Below are 18292 nucleotides of genomic sequence, written 5' to 3' on the forward strand. Positions count from 1 at the left end.
GCTGTTCTGAAGTAGTATGGAGTGCTTGGATAACATTTAAAAATTATGTAAAGGGAGAACACATTCTGTCTGGCAATCTGAGGTGTCAAATATGCTACATACAACCAGATGGCTACACGAACTTGTCTGAAATTACAGAAGGCCACCACTTTCTTCTATGCCTATTAGAACCTGTCTGCAAGGTTTTGTGCTGTGTAGGATCTCTCACAGGGCTTGGCTGCAGAGTTTAGAAGGCAGTAAGCAGGTGACTAATCTGAACAGAACAACAGCATACTAAACTCTGGCTTTTCCAAGGCTTTTTAGCACTAGTTTTTTCTTTGGTTTTCTTTTCTTTTGTTTTAATATGCTTCAAGTTTTAATGCTTACTTCCCCCCTGCCCCCAACCACATTGCTCGTATTAAAAGTTTCAGTTCCTTTATTTTCTTAAGAACCTGTTACCTGTAATGTACATTCAGAAGTACTGTGCTGTGTATGGCTCCTTGTACACATCAGAAACCTTACCCATAGCTATTCCAGATAGTACCCACATGATCTTTGCTTTCTCAAACCTGTTCCACCATCAAAGAAGAACACCTGAACAATAGGGCCAAAAACACTGTTATGTGTTTGAGAATGCTTCAGAAAATTCCCAGTGAATCTATCAGCAACATGTTTTTTCAGCCTTGAAAATAAAAAATTGCAGTTTGAAACCACAAAAGCTCTTCTTGTGTGGATCCCTGAACCATTAATTTAATGATGTGAAACTGAGAGGGTTCGAAGCAGCTGAGCGACGTCTCATATGCCGGATGCGGGACTTGGGTTGGCTCTGTCCTCATCATCCCCCTGCAGCTGGGGTGGGGTGGCACTCAGAAATCCAGGTGGTTCCCTTCTAGCTCTCAGCTTTTCTAAAGAGGAATGGTGGCTTTTCAGCTGCCTGCACTCTCTCAAATAAGATATTTATGCTTGCATTCAGAAGCCTGAAAAAAATGTTGGTGCACAAAGGAGTTTTCCTCTTCTAAGGAACAATCTTTCCCAGTCACCTTTACCTAACACCCTGCTCATTCCAGGGATTGGCAGCAGCCAGGATAAGCAGACTCCTAATAGCAAGCATTATGCTAGAGCACTTTATTGTTTAATAGCATTAAGCTTTATCGTGTGAATGGGCTCCCAAATGCATATGGTTGCCTAGACCCTTCAGCAGTCCTTATGAATAACATGAGAATAAAGGCAGTTAATTGAGGGGAAATCCCCTCACACAAAGAAATCAGATTTCTGCTAAATTGCAAGTATGTGGATGGCAGTGCATGCTTCCCTAAGGCAAAACTTGACTTTTACTTTACCACAGCCCCAAAATAATTCCCAAGAAGCGAAGGGATTTGCTTTAGTGTAGCTGAGATTAGAAGCTAAGCTATCATTCCCAGACTCCAAATAGAAAAAGAGATCCAGTCTTTAGACTTTGTATTGAATGACTCCCATGTGCTTGGGAGTTAGAAATTTTCTTTGTTGAAAATGAAGTGTACTCCTCGTGGGTCAGCTTCAGAATTGTTGATGCTCTGCTTGTTGAGTGTGTCAGCTAAGCCCTCAGGTCCACAGAGAAAAACACCTATTCTGGAGCTGCCAGAAAAAAGAAAATATGGTCAGGAACTAGGTATGGAGCAGATGGATGTTCTTTATGTAAAACAATCTTATATTGTTCTCCACATATGTTCTGTAGGACAAGTTGTTTTGTTGGGTATTTTTTCCTCCATTGCTGGAAAAAGAAGCAGGACTGGATATCTACCCCTTAAAACTTATAACCCCTTAAAACTTGCAAGGCACTAACTACTGTGTCTAAAACAAATGGTAGGCTAAGTCTCAGCTCAGCAGAAGTCAGTGAAGACAGGTTTACTGACTTCAGTGGAATCAAGGAAATACTAGAGCTTCAAAGAACTTACAGCCCATATTCTTTAAAGGAACTGGTCTGTTTTTTTCCTACTAATTTTGGGTGCCCAACTACCCATACTCAGGTTTTATTTTTTTGAGGTAGAAAGTATTTTGGAGTTATTTAGATATCATGTGATATTCCTATCTATTTGAGCTGGAATGATGGAGTATTTTTTTTCTGAAGCTTCTGCTAGTAGTTAGACACTCCATGAAGTACCTCACCAAAGAGGGATTTTTAAAATTTATTTTATTTTTAATTGTAGGTTAAAAAAATTTGGTCAAGACCAGAAATCGTGTCCATGGTGGAAACACAAATAGAAAATACCTGGAGATTGTTAGGAGGAAGACAAAAAAGTTCCTCAAACTTTAACAGCCAAAGGAAAAAATGTTGTGCTATTATGGCATTTAGATAGAGGAAGACCAATTTATACAGCTTTACCCAGGATGCTTCCCTGCAATAGTTTTGAACTCATTTTCCCAGTTAGGTCTTCCATACAGGGTTTTCTGTTTAAGACCTGTAATCACATCTTTCTCTTCTTCATGGTGCACTGCAAAATGAGTGGCCTGTGGGAAATAAAACACAAATGACAGTGTAAGGAGAGTTAGATAGGGCAGCATTATGTCTTGTTAAAAATAAATAAATAAAATAATATAATAATGTCAATACACAGAGAATTATTTTCAAACCGAGAATGTAGAATTGATGGTATTTAGCAAAGAAAGTTAACATTGGTAAGGTCCTGACTATCAGTGTTTAACTATTCCTTTTCCCCAGATTGGTCAATCTCAAGAGTTAAAGCTCTGAAGCATTCAACACAGCAATTAATTGTGTTTCTTCTACACCTAACTGGTTTAGTCTAAGAACTGTTAAATAAAGCTATAAATTAAATAAAAAATTCCCCTTAGGTACAGTAATACAGCTTCCTTGACTTTAATGAAGTCCTGCCAGTTTGATCTCTGTAATGTTTAATTCATATGAGGAGGTCTTGTCCACCCTCCCTGTTTGACATACACCTAGATTTGTTAAGAAAAGTAGAACCAGGAAAAGGAGAAGATGTGGTTAAGGTCATAAGTTCAGGCCTTGAAGAGTTCTGCAGCACTTTTATATGCCAAAAATGTTACCGATAACTTTCTCCCCAAGCAAGAATTAAGTGACTTTTCTTCTTTCCTTCCTGTTTTTTCCATTGCCTGTGTGATAACTATCTTATTCCTTCTTCTCCCCATCTGTCTAGCTAAGCTACAGCATTTCAGGCACATGATATATTTTGCAACAGTGAAATATCAGTAAAATAAAACATCACTAGAAGTAACAGAGTGAGCACCTTTCCTGACTCAGTGTCCATTATCAAGTGACTCATAGAAGAATTTTGTATCTCCTGCAGTGAGCTACATGCATGGGGTCAGATAGAGAACGCAGAAGAGTCCTGAAACAAATATGCTGCCATTGCTCACATCTCATGCGTTAGCTTCTCCACTCCCAAATGCTGTTAGAGATATGTTCACGGTCAGCTGAGGCTGCTGCTGTGAGGAAAGGCTGCTTCCCAGAGAGCACAGCGAGAGTAAACCAGAAGGGAAGTCAGAGTGCATGTTAGCAGCTGACCCCACATAATTTCTGGTGGATGATACCTGTCTGCATTTAAAACCCCTGAGAGCCAGACAGGGGCCCAAGAAAAAAGCATTTGAACATTTATCAAAACATAACACACTAACATCAACCTTAATATTTTCCACTGTGTTGTTACCTGAGATTCATCCCAGCCTGTAAGGTAGATGTTATAGCTGAGAAACTCTGCATTATTCCTCTCCTGCATTTGAGCCTCCAGAGACTGCAAGAGATCAGCAAACCATTCAAAGGCATGAGTGTCCCTGCAAAGCCAGTAAAAATAGATCTGGAAGAGACAAGAGTGAGCTGTCAGGGCACACAGGCACTTACGGTTTCTGGTTTTCAGAGTTCTTGTTGAAATTGCCCTGACTGCTTCACTAGGTGGATAGGCTGGTATTGAAGCTATTCAGGAGTTCTGGCACTGGGAGGGTTGTGAAGCACAGTGATTGACTGCAAGAACAAGGAAACATCTTTCTACTTCTCTCTCACCAGTGGGTTACATTTTTAGTTCATGATATTTCCCCACTTACATACTTGTAGAACAACCTCTTAGGATATAAATTAATGATTTAGAGGTAGACTATCTCCCTATCTGCTGTCAGGCAAGGTAAATTAAAGCAGGTAACAAAGCCAGTTCTGTTCTCTGAAAATGACCAGAACTGCAGAGCGTGACCCCACACCTTTGCACAGGGAGTTTCCACGGGCAGGAGGCTAGAGGAGAGTGGCAGCAATGCTCTCTCTGTGCTTAAGGAAGGAATGCAATATTTGCCTGGGCCGTGTTAGTGCCTTAGATTTTGTGTTTCTCACTCAGGTGGAACAGCTTCTCCACTACAAGTGGAAATTCCCGGGGCCACAGTCAGGATTTATATGTATTATTTTGCTCCTAGGCTATTTCTCTTTTCATTATGTTTTTGCTTTTGACCATCCTGCTTCTCTTCCTGCTGGTCTTGTGAGGTAACTGGAGTCCTATCTTAGGAACCACACATTTCTGGAAGCAGATCACCTTTGCTGGGCCTGTTTTGTTTTGAGTTGTTAGCCCTTCAAGAATTGCATGGATTCTGAGAAAGAGGTGATGCACCTTTTTGAGTTTTAGGTTGGTGGCATCATGGCAATATTTGTACCAGACAGACTTGAGTACAGATGCAAAGGGAGTGACTCCTATTCCAGCTCCAACAAGCATAACAGTTTCATAACTGAATACATCCTCACTTGCTGTTCCAAAAGGGCCATCCACAGCTATCCTGAAATGGAAATAAAACAATAGTGAATATTTATTAGCACCTTTTAAAATAACAATTAAAAGGTAAGGCATTTGTCTGCTGCAATGCATATTGGGGTTAGCAAAAGAATAAGCAAGGTTGATAGGAGTAAACTGGAAAGAGCCATCAGAGGCCCACATCTATGATGGAAATAGTGAAGAATTGTATCACAACTGTTGAATTAAATTTAAACTGTCATAGGTGTTGGTTGACTTTACTGTGGAGACTCTTTGTACATACTTGGGCATCTTCCATGCCTCCTGGAATTCTTGCTTATCACATCCACAGGCATTGAACAGGCCCTCTGTCCAGTCCCCCACAATACGGACATGAATGCTGAAGTAATCTTCTTCTGGAGCAGAGGTTAATGTAAATGGATGCCATTCCAGTTTAGACACTGCTGGGCATTTGACAAAAATGTATTGCCCAACCTCCATCTTGAAGCCCTTCTTCATCATCTGGAGCTCAATTGTCTTGAAGGGATGAATGACCACCTAGAGAGAGAGGGACAAGGGTTAAGAAGGGAAAAAAAAAGTCTGTCTTCACTGCTCATTGAAAATACCTACATCCTTCACTAACATCAAGCTCAGCTGTGTGAGAAAGGAAAGCAGGAGAAACTTTGTTCCCAGCAGAACTGAGTGAGGAACAGCACCTGACAGTCAGATGAAAGACTGCAGAAGATGCAGAATTTTTGGCTGAAGTATTTTTTCACACCACACTTGGAGTTACTCCAACACGCCTGACAGGGACAGGTCAGAGAGGCATATCTTGTAACACATCACAAGATCTATGTAGGTACGTAGATGCATCTTACTTCTTACTTCTTACATCTTACTTCTAGATGCATCTTACACAGTGGCACAGAGCAGAGTGTTAATTAATTTGATTGTATATATGGGGGCAAAACCACAGGGATATCATACAGATAGGGAACTGGATAGATAATACTACTGGAAACTGATGTTTTCATGTTACATCTGGGTGGGATCTATAATATGGGCCTTTTCATTCTGCTTGTCTTTAGCAAAGAATGAATGTTTGTGCTTAGTGCCATGCTAATTTGGCTGCCAGACTTTCAGAACCAGCATTAATATCTCTGCAACACAACATGAGGAATGAAAGCTCAACATCAGCTTTGGCTGCAGAAAATAGGTACTTCCTAAGTCTCACTTCCAGGAGTCATTTTTTCTGCTGAAAAATTGAAATTCCTAAATCTCTAGGTAGTTTTGAAAGCAAAGATTTGGTATCTTAAGTACTCTTAAGGCTGTGGAATTTTTACATTGTGGAATTTTTCACTCAATACAGTTATTTTCTCTTTCCTAAGATTCAGTCCTGTGCCTTAGCTAACTTCCTCCTCTGTTTTAGGGATGGTCTACATTTAGATGATAAAGGTTAGCTTTTTTTTTTTTGCACGATAGCAGCCAGAACATTCCTGAGAGGCCTTTCACTGGTAATTTAGTCTGTCATGCAGGCGCAATTAGCTTTGCTGGACTATACGGAAAAACTGGTAATGTTTTGCCCAGTGTTAAGTGTAGCATCAACACATACCTTTGTGATAACAACCTTCTGCTGTGACCTCCAAAACCGCACCAACCTTTCACACAGGTACAAAAACATGGGACCTACTACCCACTTCCATGTCTGTAAGCAGAATGAGAAGCCAGATGATGAAGATGGCAACTTAGAATAAATAGAGTCCTGGAAATGCTATGAGCAGATGTGAAATTCTGATAATGTTGGTTCTTTATCAACCAAAGAGACATGACAACTTCAAAATAACATTTGGTCAGAGAGGGAATTTCTTTCTCTGTTGAGATTTGCAGCTGGCTTTATAGTTCTTACTAGAGTTACAGCAAGATATTTTCGCGTGAGTGATTTTGTCTCTGTCAAAAAGTCAAGGTAACTAAATGCAATGTGGAGTAAAGCTCTGAATGTGTTATTGAGTCAGGACTGTATTACGTCAGGAAAAGATATAATTTCTGTTAAGAGATCACTGTGAAATGTGAATGATCGACCAGGCTGCTCAGTCAATGAAAGCTGAAGCTTCAATATCACTTTTCCAGAGGCTTTAATTTTCTGTTAATGATCATTAGTCCATCAATAATGTGAGACTATTTATTGTGTGGATTACAACACTTCCTAGAAATCCCCATAAGCCACACAATACATTTTGGGTTAACAATTCTCAGGTGCAGTTTGCTCTTTTTCTTTCCCTGTTAATCATGCTCTTTTTATGGCACACTGGAAATGGGTTGTCCCTCTGTCTGTAGTCCATTATGTTGAAATCTGCTGATTTATGTGAAGAAAGCTGCAACTGAAGAGCACTGGGGGTTACACAGCTGCTTTTCAACAGCAAGTGCATATGCTCTTTAACAGAAAGAGTCAAAATGTAAACATTTTAAACTGGATTTACACACAAGAATCCTGTTCTTACCATAGGAGGATTCCCTGAAAACTGGGGGATTGGGCAAGCACCCTTCTGTCCCCAGTGAGTGAAGTTCTTGTAGCAAATCTTTGGATCATGTTCAGCCAGGCTCTCATCTGTCTGCCCCCGTACAATACGCCTGGAAAAAAAAAACCAAAATCATTAAGGCAGTGAAATTAAAATGAAGGCATTTATCCCTTATTGTTATTCTACTTAAGTAGATTTAGTTATTCTATTGTTATTCTTACGTTGTTATTCTAAAGCTTTGATAGCACTTAACAGCTCTCATAAACCCACAAAATTGATATTAACATTATAAAAACGGGGAGGAAAGTTTGTAGTAGAAAATATTGACTACAAGATCAGGCAATGAACTGAGAGGTATGCCCATTCCCATTTCCAGATAGTAGCTGCAATAGGAAAGCTTCATTCTTTCAAGTTATCCTATCTTTTTTCTTCAATAAAAACAAAAGCTGGAGTGGGAAGCTAATCAATTTCCTAGTGACCAGTACACAAATTATTTCTTTTGTTTACCTTAGAAATCTGGGGAGTCCTCTCCAACATACATTCTTCCTTTGAGCCTCCCTCTCCCTCTAAAGCTGCAGAGTAGCTGTTCAGTTGGTGTGAGTGATCACAGATGCTTCTGACACGAAGCAGCTATGCCAGCTATACTAGCTCATGGCAGCTGATGATCTGGCCTTTTTCTTGCTTGGTTAGGGTTTGTTGCTGCTATTTGTTTTATTATAGAGAAGCTTGTCTGCTCCAGTTCAGTTGTGTTTCCAGAGGTAGAGCTAGTGCTGAAGGACAGTTTCAGTTTTGAGGGGGGAAAAATGCATTCTGATCTTGTTCCTATTTCCTGCCTCTTACTGGACTTGTGACAACAACAGGGGTGTGTGAGTTTCCCCCCACTTATGTTAATTAGTAGGAGGAGGGTCATAGCAGAGAAATTCAAATTAAGATCTGCTGATTTCCCCTCAAAACAGTCTGATTTTGATCACATGTTCAGTTTTATGCCAAGGTGATTCTGTTGTTATCTTCTTCCCATGACTTCTCTTTCTGCTTTTCTAGCTCACTAGGCTATATTTCTGACTTTTCAAAAAATGTGTTGTCTAAGTCATGTGTATGCCTAGCTTTAAGTGATAGATTTCAGGCTGGAGAATTGGGCAGGGAGAAACATGAAGAAATTCAACAAGGGCGAGTGTAGAGTCTTGCATCTGGGGAAGAGCAACCCCAGGTACCAGTACAGGTTGGGGGCTGAACTGCTGGAGAGCAGTGTGGGAGAAAGGGACCTGGGGGTCCTGGTGGACAGGAGGATGACCATGAGCCAGCAATGTGCCCTTGTGGCCAAGAAGGCCAATGGCATCCTGGGGTGTATTAGGGTGTGGTGAGTAGGTCAAGAGAGGTTCTCCTCCCCCTCTATTCTGCATTGGTGAGGCCACATCTGGAGTATTGTGTCCAGTTCTGGGCCCCTCAGTTCAAGAAGGACAGGGAAGTGCTTGAAAGAGTCCAGCGCAGAGCTACAAAGATGATGAAGGGAGTGGAACATCTGCCTTGTGAGGAAAGGCTGAGGGAGCTGGGTCTCTTTGGTTTGGAGGAGACTGAGGGGCGACCTCACCCATGTTTATAAATATGTAAAGGGCCAGTGTCAGGATGATGGAGCCAGGCTCTTCTCAGTGATGTCTAGTGATAGGACAAGCAGCAATGGGTGCAAACTGGAACATAGGAGGTTCCATGTAAACGTGAGGAAGAACTTCTTTCCTGTGAGAGTGTCAGAGCACTGGAACAGGCTGCCCAGAGAGGCTGTGGAGTCTCTTTCTCTGGAGGCATTAAAAACATGCCTGGACAATTTCCTGTGTGATGTGTTCTAGGTGATCCTGCTCTGGCAGGGGAGGTTGGACTAGGTAATCTTTTGAGGTCCCTTCCAACCCCTAGGATTCTGTAATTCTGTGATTTATCGGGGCATTCTTAGAAAGTCTGTATATGGTCTTAAAAGTTAAAAGATTGCGCTGCTCATAAACACTACTAATGAATCTCTTCCTCATTAAAGTTTTGGTTAACATCCTGTCTGAAAAATAAAGGGAACAAACAACACTGTCCCAGGAGCATCACGAGTTGCAATTTGCAGGAACAACACCAGTTGCAACACCAGATTCCCCATGAGTGACAACGGGTTCAACTAATCCGCCCTCTGGGATGAGTTATGGGAACAGGAGGAGCCCATTTCCTGCCCCATTGCTTAAGGGCAAGTGGGCCTGAGAGTTGTTGCCTTGCCCTGTGTTCCATTCAAAGTCTGACATTGCCAGTACCCTGTACAAGAGAAAGGGACTTATTTTTCCTTACTACTCTGTGTAGATGCTCTTCCAGTACTGTAATTAAGCTTTCAGTAGTATAGCCTCCTAACTACTTACTTTTCAGCTGAAAGTTTTACTTTAGCTTCCAAAACAGGGTGATCTGAATCTCTCTACTCTTTTGTCTTTGCATCTACTATGGTGGGAAGTTTGTGACATCTGTCTATGACACATAGCTCATGCACAAAAACCATCAGTGCTACAAAAGGGCTGTTACAGTTTGCAATGGACAAGAATCTGTCCCTTCAACTCTTAATCATCTTTGGTTCAGTTTTCTGTACGTACACATATGTATGTATGTAAATATACATATGTATGACACACAACCTTCTGTCTCCTCAGATAAACTGACATCTATGCCTCTCTCTAACCTTACTTTGAGATTGTCAGGTAATACTTAACCCATAATATCCATCTTTATACACCTAAGATGCTTTCCTTGAGTGTAAAAAGCCCGTTGAATATTTTTTAGTGTGTTACTGTTTTCTCTAAGCTTAAAATGTAATTTTTGCTTTTATGGCCAAATATGTGAGGCCATACAGTTCACAGCCAAGAAGCATCCTTCCCTCTACAGAAAATAATATTCCTGTATTTATCTCCTTCCAAAGAATAGCTGAACTCCTGTGACAACCATGTTAAACCCCACTGCTACCCAAACTCTTGTGTTCTCATTACAGTGCAATTGAAATAGTGGAAGTGTACTAAACATTCAAGTTAATAAAAGGTCAACTTTTATGAAATATATGTTCCTCAGTGACCTCTAGAAAGAGCCTTGCTTGCTTACTGATAGCACAGTGTAGTAACTACTGGCAAGTTTGGATATTTTGTCAGTAACTGTGCAGTATTTGCTGCAGGCAACAAGAACCCCTTGTTCTTTTCCCTCAACAGGTTTTGCTCAAAACTCCTTGTTTAGGAAGTTGGAATGGACAAATATGCTGGTGGAGATTCTCATCTGCCTTCTATTTTTGTTCTTCCTGTTGTGCTCTCATTTGTGGCTTTTTTTTTTTTTTTTTTTTTCTGGCACTACTGGACTGTAAGGAACTGGTTTTGAATAGTCAATTCTGTTGGGCATTTTAAAAACACACTTTCTAGTGCACCTAGAATTTCCTTTTAAAATGGACAATATAGTATAACTATAAACTATGAAACGTGGCTTGGATACTTTAGCTTTTTGTTGTTGTTTTATTTCCCCTGTGGTTTTATACATGGAACTAAAGTTCATTTTTTTCTAAGTCTTAACATAGTGTTTACCTCGTGCTAAAATTGCTTCATTCTGCTTTTCAGGTATTTCAGAGGAAGGTATGGAATGAGCCAACAGTGGAAAAAGATGTTTGGCACTTGAAAGTTACACAAGCTTACAGTTGCCTATATTTGAGCCACAACAGCTAAAATTGTGTTCTGAAATGCTGCTGATATTAAAAGTTCATCAAAGTCTGAAAGATATGTCTGTGTTGTTACAGTTTTAAGTTACCAAACAAAATCCTAGACTCTGTATCATTTTTATGCTGAGGTCTACTTACATGCATGTGTGTGAAGCAATTCCTCTTAGGAGAGAAAAATCAACTAAAAACAGGAACAGAAACCTTGTAAAATAAATTTCCAATTAAAATACCAGAAGTTGAGTATCAGTGAGCTTAAGTGTGCCAGTCTCCTAAAGCTCCATGCATGTGTATAGCTTGTTGCATGTATCAGTGAGAGCTTCTTGGCTCTCAGAGCATGTACTGTTCCATCATTACCATAAAAAATAACTGCTGCTTAGTGACTGAAGTCCCTACACTTGTGTGTGTAGAGAGCTTTAAATTAAGATATAGTAGTTATCACGTATTGTGTGATGTGTGAATACTCACCCAGCACCGTGGATGACAAGACCAATAAAGAAGATGACAAAGAGATGGTGGGTGTACCAAAATACTTCAAAATATGACCTTCGGATGGTTTTGGTGGATGATGTGATGATTAGTATGAGTGCCAGTGTGATGATAACGCCAGTGAGACCAGCTAAGTACGTGAAAGCCACATATAGGCCACCCACAGGATTCTGTGAAATAAATGCACACATTGGTCTAAGGAAGGGTTTGCACCAAAGCAGGGCCAGCTGAACCATCAATCTGTCTCACTCACCAAATCCTCTACCTTGTTTAAGTCATCGTCTGGGAATTTGTATGTGAACAATGCCAAAATCCCACTCCATTTTTGTTACACTGCAGATTTACCTTCACTACAGGAAGTGGAAGCAGAAAGAAAGGGTTTTCCACTGATTGACACACACTGAGCTCTGCCACTGCTCAGCAGTACAAGCTTGGGGAAGGTGAACATGTTAGCCCAACTCTGTTGGCAAGAGCTGGTGTCCTACATCCATATTAAAGGAGCTAAAAGAAAGCTCTCCCTTTCAGTGGAGTAGGGAAGCTAGCTGTGCATCTCGTAACTCACACAGAGACTGGAACCTCAGGGCTTCTGAGGAATGGAGAAGTCCCCAACTTCATTTATTTATTTATTTATTTACTTATTTATCTATCTTTTCTTTAATCAGAGCTAAAGTGGTCCAAGTTCAAAACGTTTGCCCTGATTTCTGCGAACCTTTCTGTGCGCCACCTCTACCTTAATCAGAAGATTGGTTTACAGGGTATTTGCTTTTAAATAATGTTTTAAAACTTCTTTGAAATCCACAGGTGTAAAAGTTTAAAGTACTACCAAAATTCAGCAACAATATTACTGACAAATACAGAATAATAGATCATAAAAGGTTTTGCTGCAAGGTGTCCCAAACCCAGATTGTGCACACCAGAAATAGGCACCCTGCTCAAATAGTCTTATATGATCATCCAAATAAGTGTAATCATGATTCTTCACTGCATGATAATTACTTACTCACAGTTACTTACCACGATATTTTTTCTATAAAAGTTGACATAGCTTTCTTGTGGGTTATCACCAAGGCTAGAAAGCACAGCTGCCAGAGTTCCTTTCTCTTCAACACGGGCTTGCACACTCCACTCTACGTTGAATAAGTGTGCGATGGTGTGAATTGCTAAAAGTGACAGGGGAAATCATTAGGGTTAAGCACAAGACAAGTACTTAGAAATTTAGGATGACATCTGTATCTTTGGAACATTTGTCAACTGCAGCTTAAGTTCTTTGCCACTTTCACCCTCTTGCATTGAGAAGTGACAAATTTTATGAGAAGAAAAATAAAAGAAAACTTTTAGTTTAGGAAATGAGAGAGAGAAAAAAAATCAAAACATTTCCAATTACTTGTCCAAGCTTTTTATAACCTTTTCTTTCATAAAATCTATTATTTGTTTCAGACATGCCAGCTAAGAAGTAAGTCTAAACAAGAGTTAAAGCCAGGGTATCTGGTTCCCAGGGCATTGCAAAACATTCTTTATTAAGCAGTGTCATAAATGCTGCCAATGGTTCAAGAGAAAAGTATTTTTTTACTAATTTTATGGTCTCTTCCAGCTGCAGAATAGCATTTGGAAACTGATATAAGCCTTGACACACACTGATCCCTTTATGTTAATGATATCAGGTCTCTGCCCAGATTCTTAAGAACTTGAATCCCACCTTGATTCTGTGTAAAATGCACAAGAAAGCACTAAACAAAATAACATTTGAGTACTAACCAGTATGAAGTGCAATCATCCATGCCACCATTTTGTGAAAGGTGAGGTTCCTGTCCAGCTGTCGTCTGATGCGAGTAGAACAACACTTTGGATTTGAAGAAAAGAAGTATTTGACGACTATTTGTGATGTCTGTGCATGCTTATTTAAATGCAGGGGCAAAAACAGAGGCCCTAAGCACAACAAATGGTGGTGTTGCTAGTAAAAATCTAGAATTCCTAAGTACGGTAAAAAATATTTTCCCTCATACTTCAGAATATGAGAATAACAAATTATGGTTTAAGATGTCCCATTGAAACAAAATATTTGATAATGAAAAAAACCTTGAAAATACAGTATGAACAACACGTATCTCTTACTCTGTTCAATTACAGGTTATAAACAGAAGGAGGGATCACAGCCTACCATGGCAGGGTGACTGCTTTGGTAGAGTCACCTAGCATGAGGATCTTGTTGTGGTTCACAATGTAGAAAGTTTGGGCATAACTGTCTCAGGGAGCTCCCACCCCAAATGTGCTAGTCACTTAAGGTTAATAATATAAAGTGATTCCTTCCCCAAGATACTGGGGTATACTTGCTGGGACTTATCCAAAGAGAAATAAAAAACGGAAAACCAGAATTATATTTTCATTATGAATGATGACAGGATCCTAACACGTCCAATCTAAATTGTGCTCTAGTCAGTAAAGTTAGCATTTGTTGTCTCCACACAGCAGAAAAGCTGATTATCCCATGTTGTATCTTTGTATTGCTGAAAGCAAAAGGGAAGAAAACACTAATAAAACTAACACAAACATTTCCTCACAAGAGAAATATAGGGGTGTCACCCTCAGAGCTCTTAGCTTCCTCATACAGCCAAGCACTGCCACAATACAGTGAGCTGCAGGCAGGCAGCAGAAATGCAATTATAGCTCTTGGCATCGTTCTCATTTGTAACCTGGGTGTAGCCTGAGTGACCCTGCCACAGTGCCCAAGGCAGGAGACTTACTCTGTAGCTAGAATACTGAGATAAAAGGAACAGCTTCATTGAGTTCCTGGTTACAAAAGTTAAGGTATAGATGTTAGGAGATGAGCAATTAAAGACAAGTAGCACAAAGTCCCAACAGGAGTACAGTTCTCGACCCTTGGAATCAGTTGTTAGCCTTCCAGTAACATCTCCAAAAGTGTCTTCAGCTCTTTCATTGCTTTGACCTTAGAAAAGCCCAACCTGCTTTCAGCTTGACCCCCCCATGGCATCTATTTCAGACCTCATGAGGGCTTTGTGTGACCAAGAGCTCATCAATATTTTCCAGTTGCTTTCATCCAACAGGAACATTAAGCCTTACTAAATTTATGCTCATCAGTGACTTCTGAAGCCTGGGGAGTCATCTCTGAATTTTGGCATGTACTAGCTGATTTTTCTCAGGGCAGGGGAAGAACAACTTTAACCCTATGGTGTTAATGACAAGTCTTTTTTCCTTTTGCATGCATAGGAGGGTAAAGCTGTCTGCTCTTTAGCATCCCAAAATAAGGAGCTCAGCACAAGACTGAAAGCCTGGTCTGTATTGTTCCAACTTTGTATTTTTAAGGGTTATAACTTAACCAGGCAATTCTTAAACAGGAGCTTAATTTGTCAGACACATCTCGTTTATGTGCAACAATCAGCCACACTGATTGTCAGAATATTTGTAGTAGAGGAATGTACAGCTGGGGTTGTCTCTGCTTATTTTCTTACTGCTTTGTATCCCAGTCTCTTACCCCATGAAGGACTCTTGAAACACTCCATCTATTGTATTGTTTTTTTCTTTTGCTCTGCTCTTTCAGTCCCTGCAGGTTTTCACATTAGTGTGAAAGAATTTATACTAGATTTGCAGGTGAAAACCAACTTCTGTGAACTGATGTTGTTGACCACGTATGTATTAAAGAGGCTAGAAAGAAAGTGGGCTCATTATACGTTTGGAAGGACAGTTCCTGAGCTTGAGGAGACGATTGCTTTATTACTGCACCATGGCACTCATTGTCTGCATTATTTCTGCTGTAACAGTCAGAGATCATAGGATCAGAGAATCATAGAATGGCTAAGGTTGGAAGGAACCTTAAAGATCATCAGGATCCAACCTCTCTACTATGAGCAGTGACACCTCACAGTAGGCCAGGCTGCACAAGGCCTCAGCCAACCTGGCCTTGAACACCTCCAGGGATCTGGATTTAAGCAGTGTGGTACTGTCAGTGCTATCATAGAAAGCCTTTCCAGCTGTCCCCTAGAATCAGTTGTCCTTTTCTAAGTAGTGGTTCCTCAGTGCTGTATATAACATTTGCATTTGGGAGCTAGGAATGGTCAAAAGGCCTGCAAACTATTTCATCCTAAGATGGAAATGCAACTTGGACAAGAAAGAATGTAATTTATGAACCAGCTGAAAAAAAGTCCCATTCTGAAAGTCTGTGAAAGATTACCTTTATTTTGAGAACTGAATATTCAAGGACAGAAGACATGGTCTAATATCTCCTGCTACAGATGGCTGTTGTATCAGCAGCAAACAGAGCAAATGTGTGTAAGCACCACTTACAGCTGCTGCCAGCCAGAGGATGGACTTTGCACCCAGGGCAATGTGATGCCCAGAAGGCAAGAAAAAAGGGAAGACTCAAAGGAGGGGAATTCAAGGCTAAACCTGTCAACAGAGCTCTAGGCAGACCATTGCCATATTGACCTCAGTCTTGCTCATAGCAAAACTCCAGGCTTATCTGCTTCTCAAAAGAGGACATCCCCAAAGTACAGTATATTTGGGGAACTTGGATGAAGTTGCTTGGTGTATTTGCAAGGCTGCTGGGCTTATTATCTTTCATAAATTTTGAAATTCTTTCTTCATCTTACCGCACTTGATCCTCTGAGGAAGGAGAGCAAGTTTCGACATACAGGCAGCAGAATCAGCATGCAGTTAAAATTCAGGCAAGCTGCAGGAGCCCTTGCCAGAGCCAAAGCACGCTGGAATTGGAGAGATACCATTATTAAATAAATTAACTAGGACATTATCCAGGACACGGATAGACACAGATTTCATTTACGTATTATACCACAACTCTTCATGAGTGTGAGATCTTTAATTCACATTTCAGAGTAGTCATGTTCTGGCCCAAGTCAGAGGCATGTATGCAGACAGTCCACATTCCTCCAGATGGGAGGAGTTCTAATTTTGCAATAATATGGTTGTACAAAATGCTCCCTGTTGTGTGTGACAATCAACGGCCAAGCACAGATGCAAGTCTAAGCCATTGGTAGAGTTTTCTGTCCCAAGGCTACAAAGCAAGTCTCACTGCTGTGGCTTCAGTTAGCTGAGGGACTACGGTAGAGAAAAGGACAGCTTATGAGGGAAGTGGTTTCATGTTCTCTGTTTTCAGTATAGGCAGTCTAGGGAAATTTGTTGCCTCATCTTTTAGGAATATGTTCCCTTTAATGATGCTCTTCACATACTGAATTATTTCAGATTTTGACAAAGACTGAAAGGAGGAGAAAATGATCATATTAATCCAAATATACTGAAGAGAATGAAACAATAATGTTTGTTCTCCTTGCCTTGATTGGGACCCTTTCAGATTTGAAATCACAGTAACTGACTCAGGGTTACACGGAGATCTATTTATACAAACACAGGTCTGTGACAACAAAGGCAACTGCACCATGATTGCAAGGGACAGAATTTGATCCATAGTTCTGAAGCTATATGCAGAACAGTATTTCATGCTTTCTTGAACTGAAACATGGCTTTGCAAACTGCTTACAAACTGCCATATCCTGGAATTGGAAGCTTAAACTGATTTTTTTGAAATATGTGAACAAATTAATTTTCTCTGTCAATTGGTCATGACCTGTGGTAGCTTTGGAAGCAAGTCTGGGGTAGGACACATAGTGCTGCATTAACCAGTTGGGTTATATTGAATAGTCCAGGGTCTAGAATCACTTCAGTACTTGACAACTATTCACCCACTTGATAAATATATGAATGAAGATCCCTTTTAATAGCGAAGAGCTTTGTAAACTATTCATGCTATGAAAAATAATTGCATGGGGAAATAACTGCACAGTAGTTCAATGGCAATATTTTATTTGTCTTTTGCTTAACAAAGCAGTTGCATCATTAGAATGAGAACTCTCTATTTAGCTTACTAGCTTTCTGTTTAGAAGAACTGGACATCTGTCTGCATTCAGTTATCTGTTTGCATGTGATTTTTAATCCTGACATAAACCAGCTCCAACTACTCAATTCTGTTACAATAATACAAAACTAGGGGAAAAAATGCTCTGTACTCTTTCTATGCCAAGATAATGCACGTTTTGTACTTACGCCAAGGAGTACTCTGGTGTAGAAGAATTTTGGTGGGACATCATATACAAGATAATACCACCAAAAGAGGAAGACATTTAACCCCAGCCACACGAGCTGAAAGAGAGACAAAGAGGAATATCTGCAGTTTGTTATTAATCATACATGTGAATTTACATGGTTCAGATAATGGTCATTGTGCTTTTCTCTTTGCACAGAGAGGCACACTGCAGGGTATAAAGGGTTCAGTAGAGGCAACATAATTTTTTCTGGTGGAAAGGGTCTCTGACGTGTGCACACAGGAGTACAGGAGTGGCAGGAAACCAAAATACAGCTGAAAATTTTGCAAAACTCTGAGGGTTTAAATGTGTCGGTGTGGCATTTAGGGACATGGTTTAGTGGAGGACTTGGCAGTGTTAGGCTTATGGCTGGACTTGATGATCATAAAGGCCTTTTCCAACCAAAATGATTCCGTGATTCTATTAGGACCATCATATTACAGGAGTTTAGCTAAGTCTGCAAGCCTAGTGAAATCTCCAAACATCATGTAAGGTTAGGGCCTCTCTGAAATGGTTGTTCCTCAGGCATATTAACCTATGTAAGATGAAGACTTATGAGCCATGCCAAAGGACAAAGAAGCTTAGAGATCTAAACATAGATGGCCCTACGTTACACCTAAGGCCTAATGTTTTTTATTGAGTAGGAGGCTCTGATGGTCTGAAATTAGCCAACAGAAAATACTCAACACAGGCACTTTGATAGTGTTTAGACTACCTAAAACTGGGCTTCTTCATAGGTGTACTGCAGTTATCTCTCACACCTGCATACCTTACCAT

At 40.3% G+C, this 18292-nt stretch overlaps 1 protein-coding gene across 1 annotated transcript in view; it reads right to left on the minus strand.

The window, feature by feature from the left end:
• Positions 1–1281: 1281 nt before the first annotated feature.
• The window catches only part of LOC104388499 (cytochrome b-245 heavy chain), a 19054-nt gene continuing 2043 nt past the window's right edge, over positions 1282–18292 (minus strand). Inside the window, exons 2-13 of the mRNA XM_009997375.1 lie at positions 17478–17573; positions 16010–16120; positions 13161–13245; positions 12420–12565; positions 11385–11575; positions 7199–7328; positions 6313–6405; positions 5005–5258; positions 4584–4746; positions 3645–3791; positions 2342–2466; positions 1282–1593 (exon numbers count right to left, since the gene is read on the minus strand). Coding sequence (XP_009995677.1) covers positions 1467–1593; positions 2342–2466; positions 3645–3791; positions 4584–4746; positions 5005–5258; positions 6313–6405; positions 7199–7328; positions 11385–11575; positions 12420–12565; positions 13161–13245; positions 16010–16120; positions 17478–17573 — 1668 coding nt within the window. The 3' untranslated portion in view covers positions 1282–1466. The remainder of the gene's footprint in view (positions 1594–2341; positions 2467–3644; positions 3792–4583; positions 4747–5004; positions 5259–6312; positions 6406–7198; positions 7329–11384; positions 11576–12419; positions 12566–13160; positions 13246–16009; positions 16121–17477; positions 17574–18292) is intronic.

Source organism: Chaetura pelagica, unplaced genomic scaffold, assembly GCF_000747805.2.
Source record: "Chaetura pelagica isolate M959 unplaced genomic scaffold, ChaPel_1.0 scaffold750, whole genome shotgun sequence".
Classification (NCBI taxonomy): domain Eukaryota; kingdom Metazoa; phylum Chordata; class Aves; order Apodiformes; family Apodidae; genus Chaetura; species Chaetura pelagica.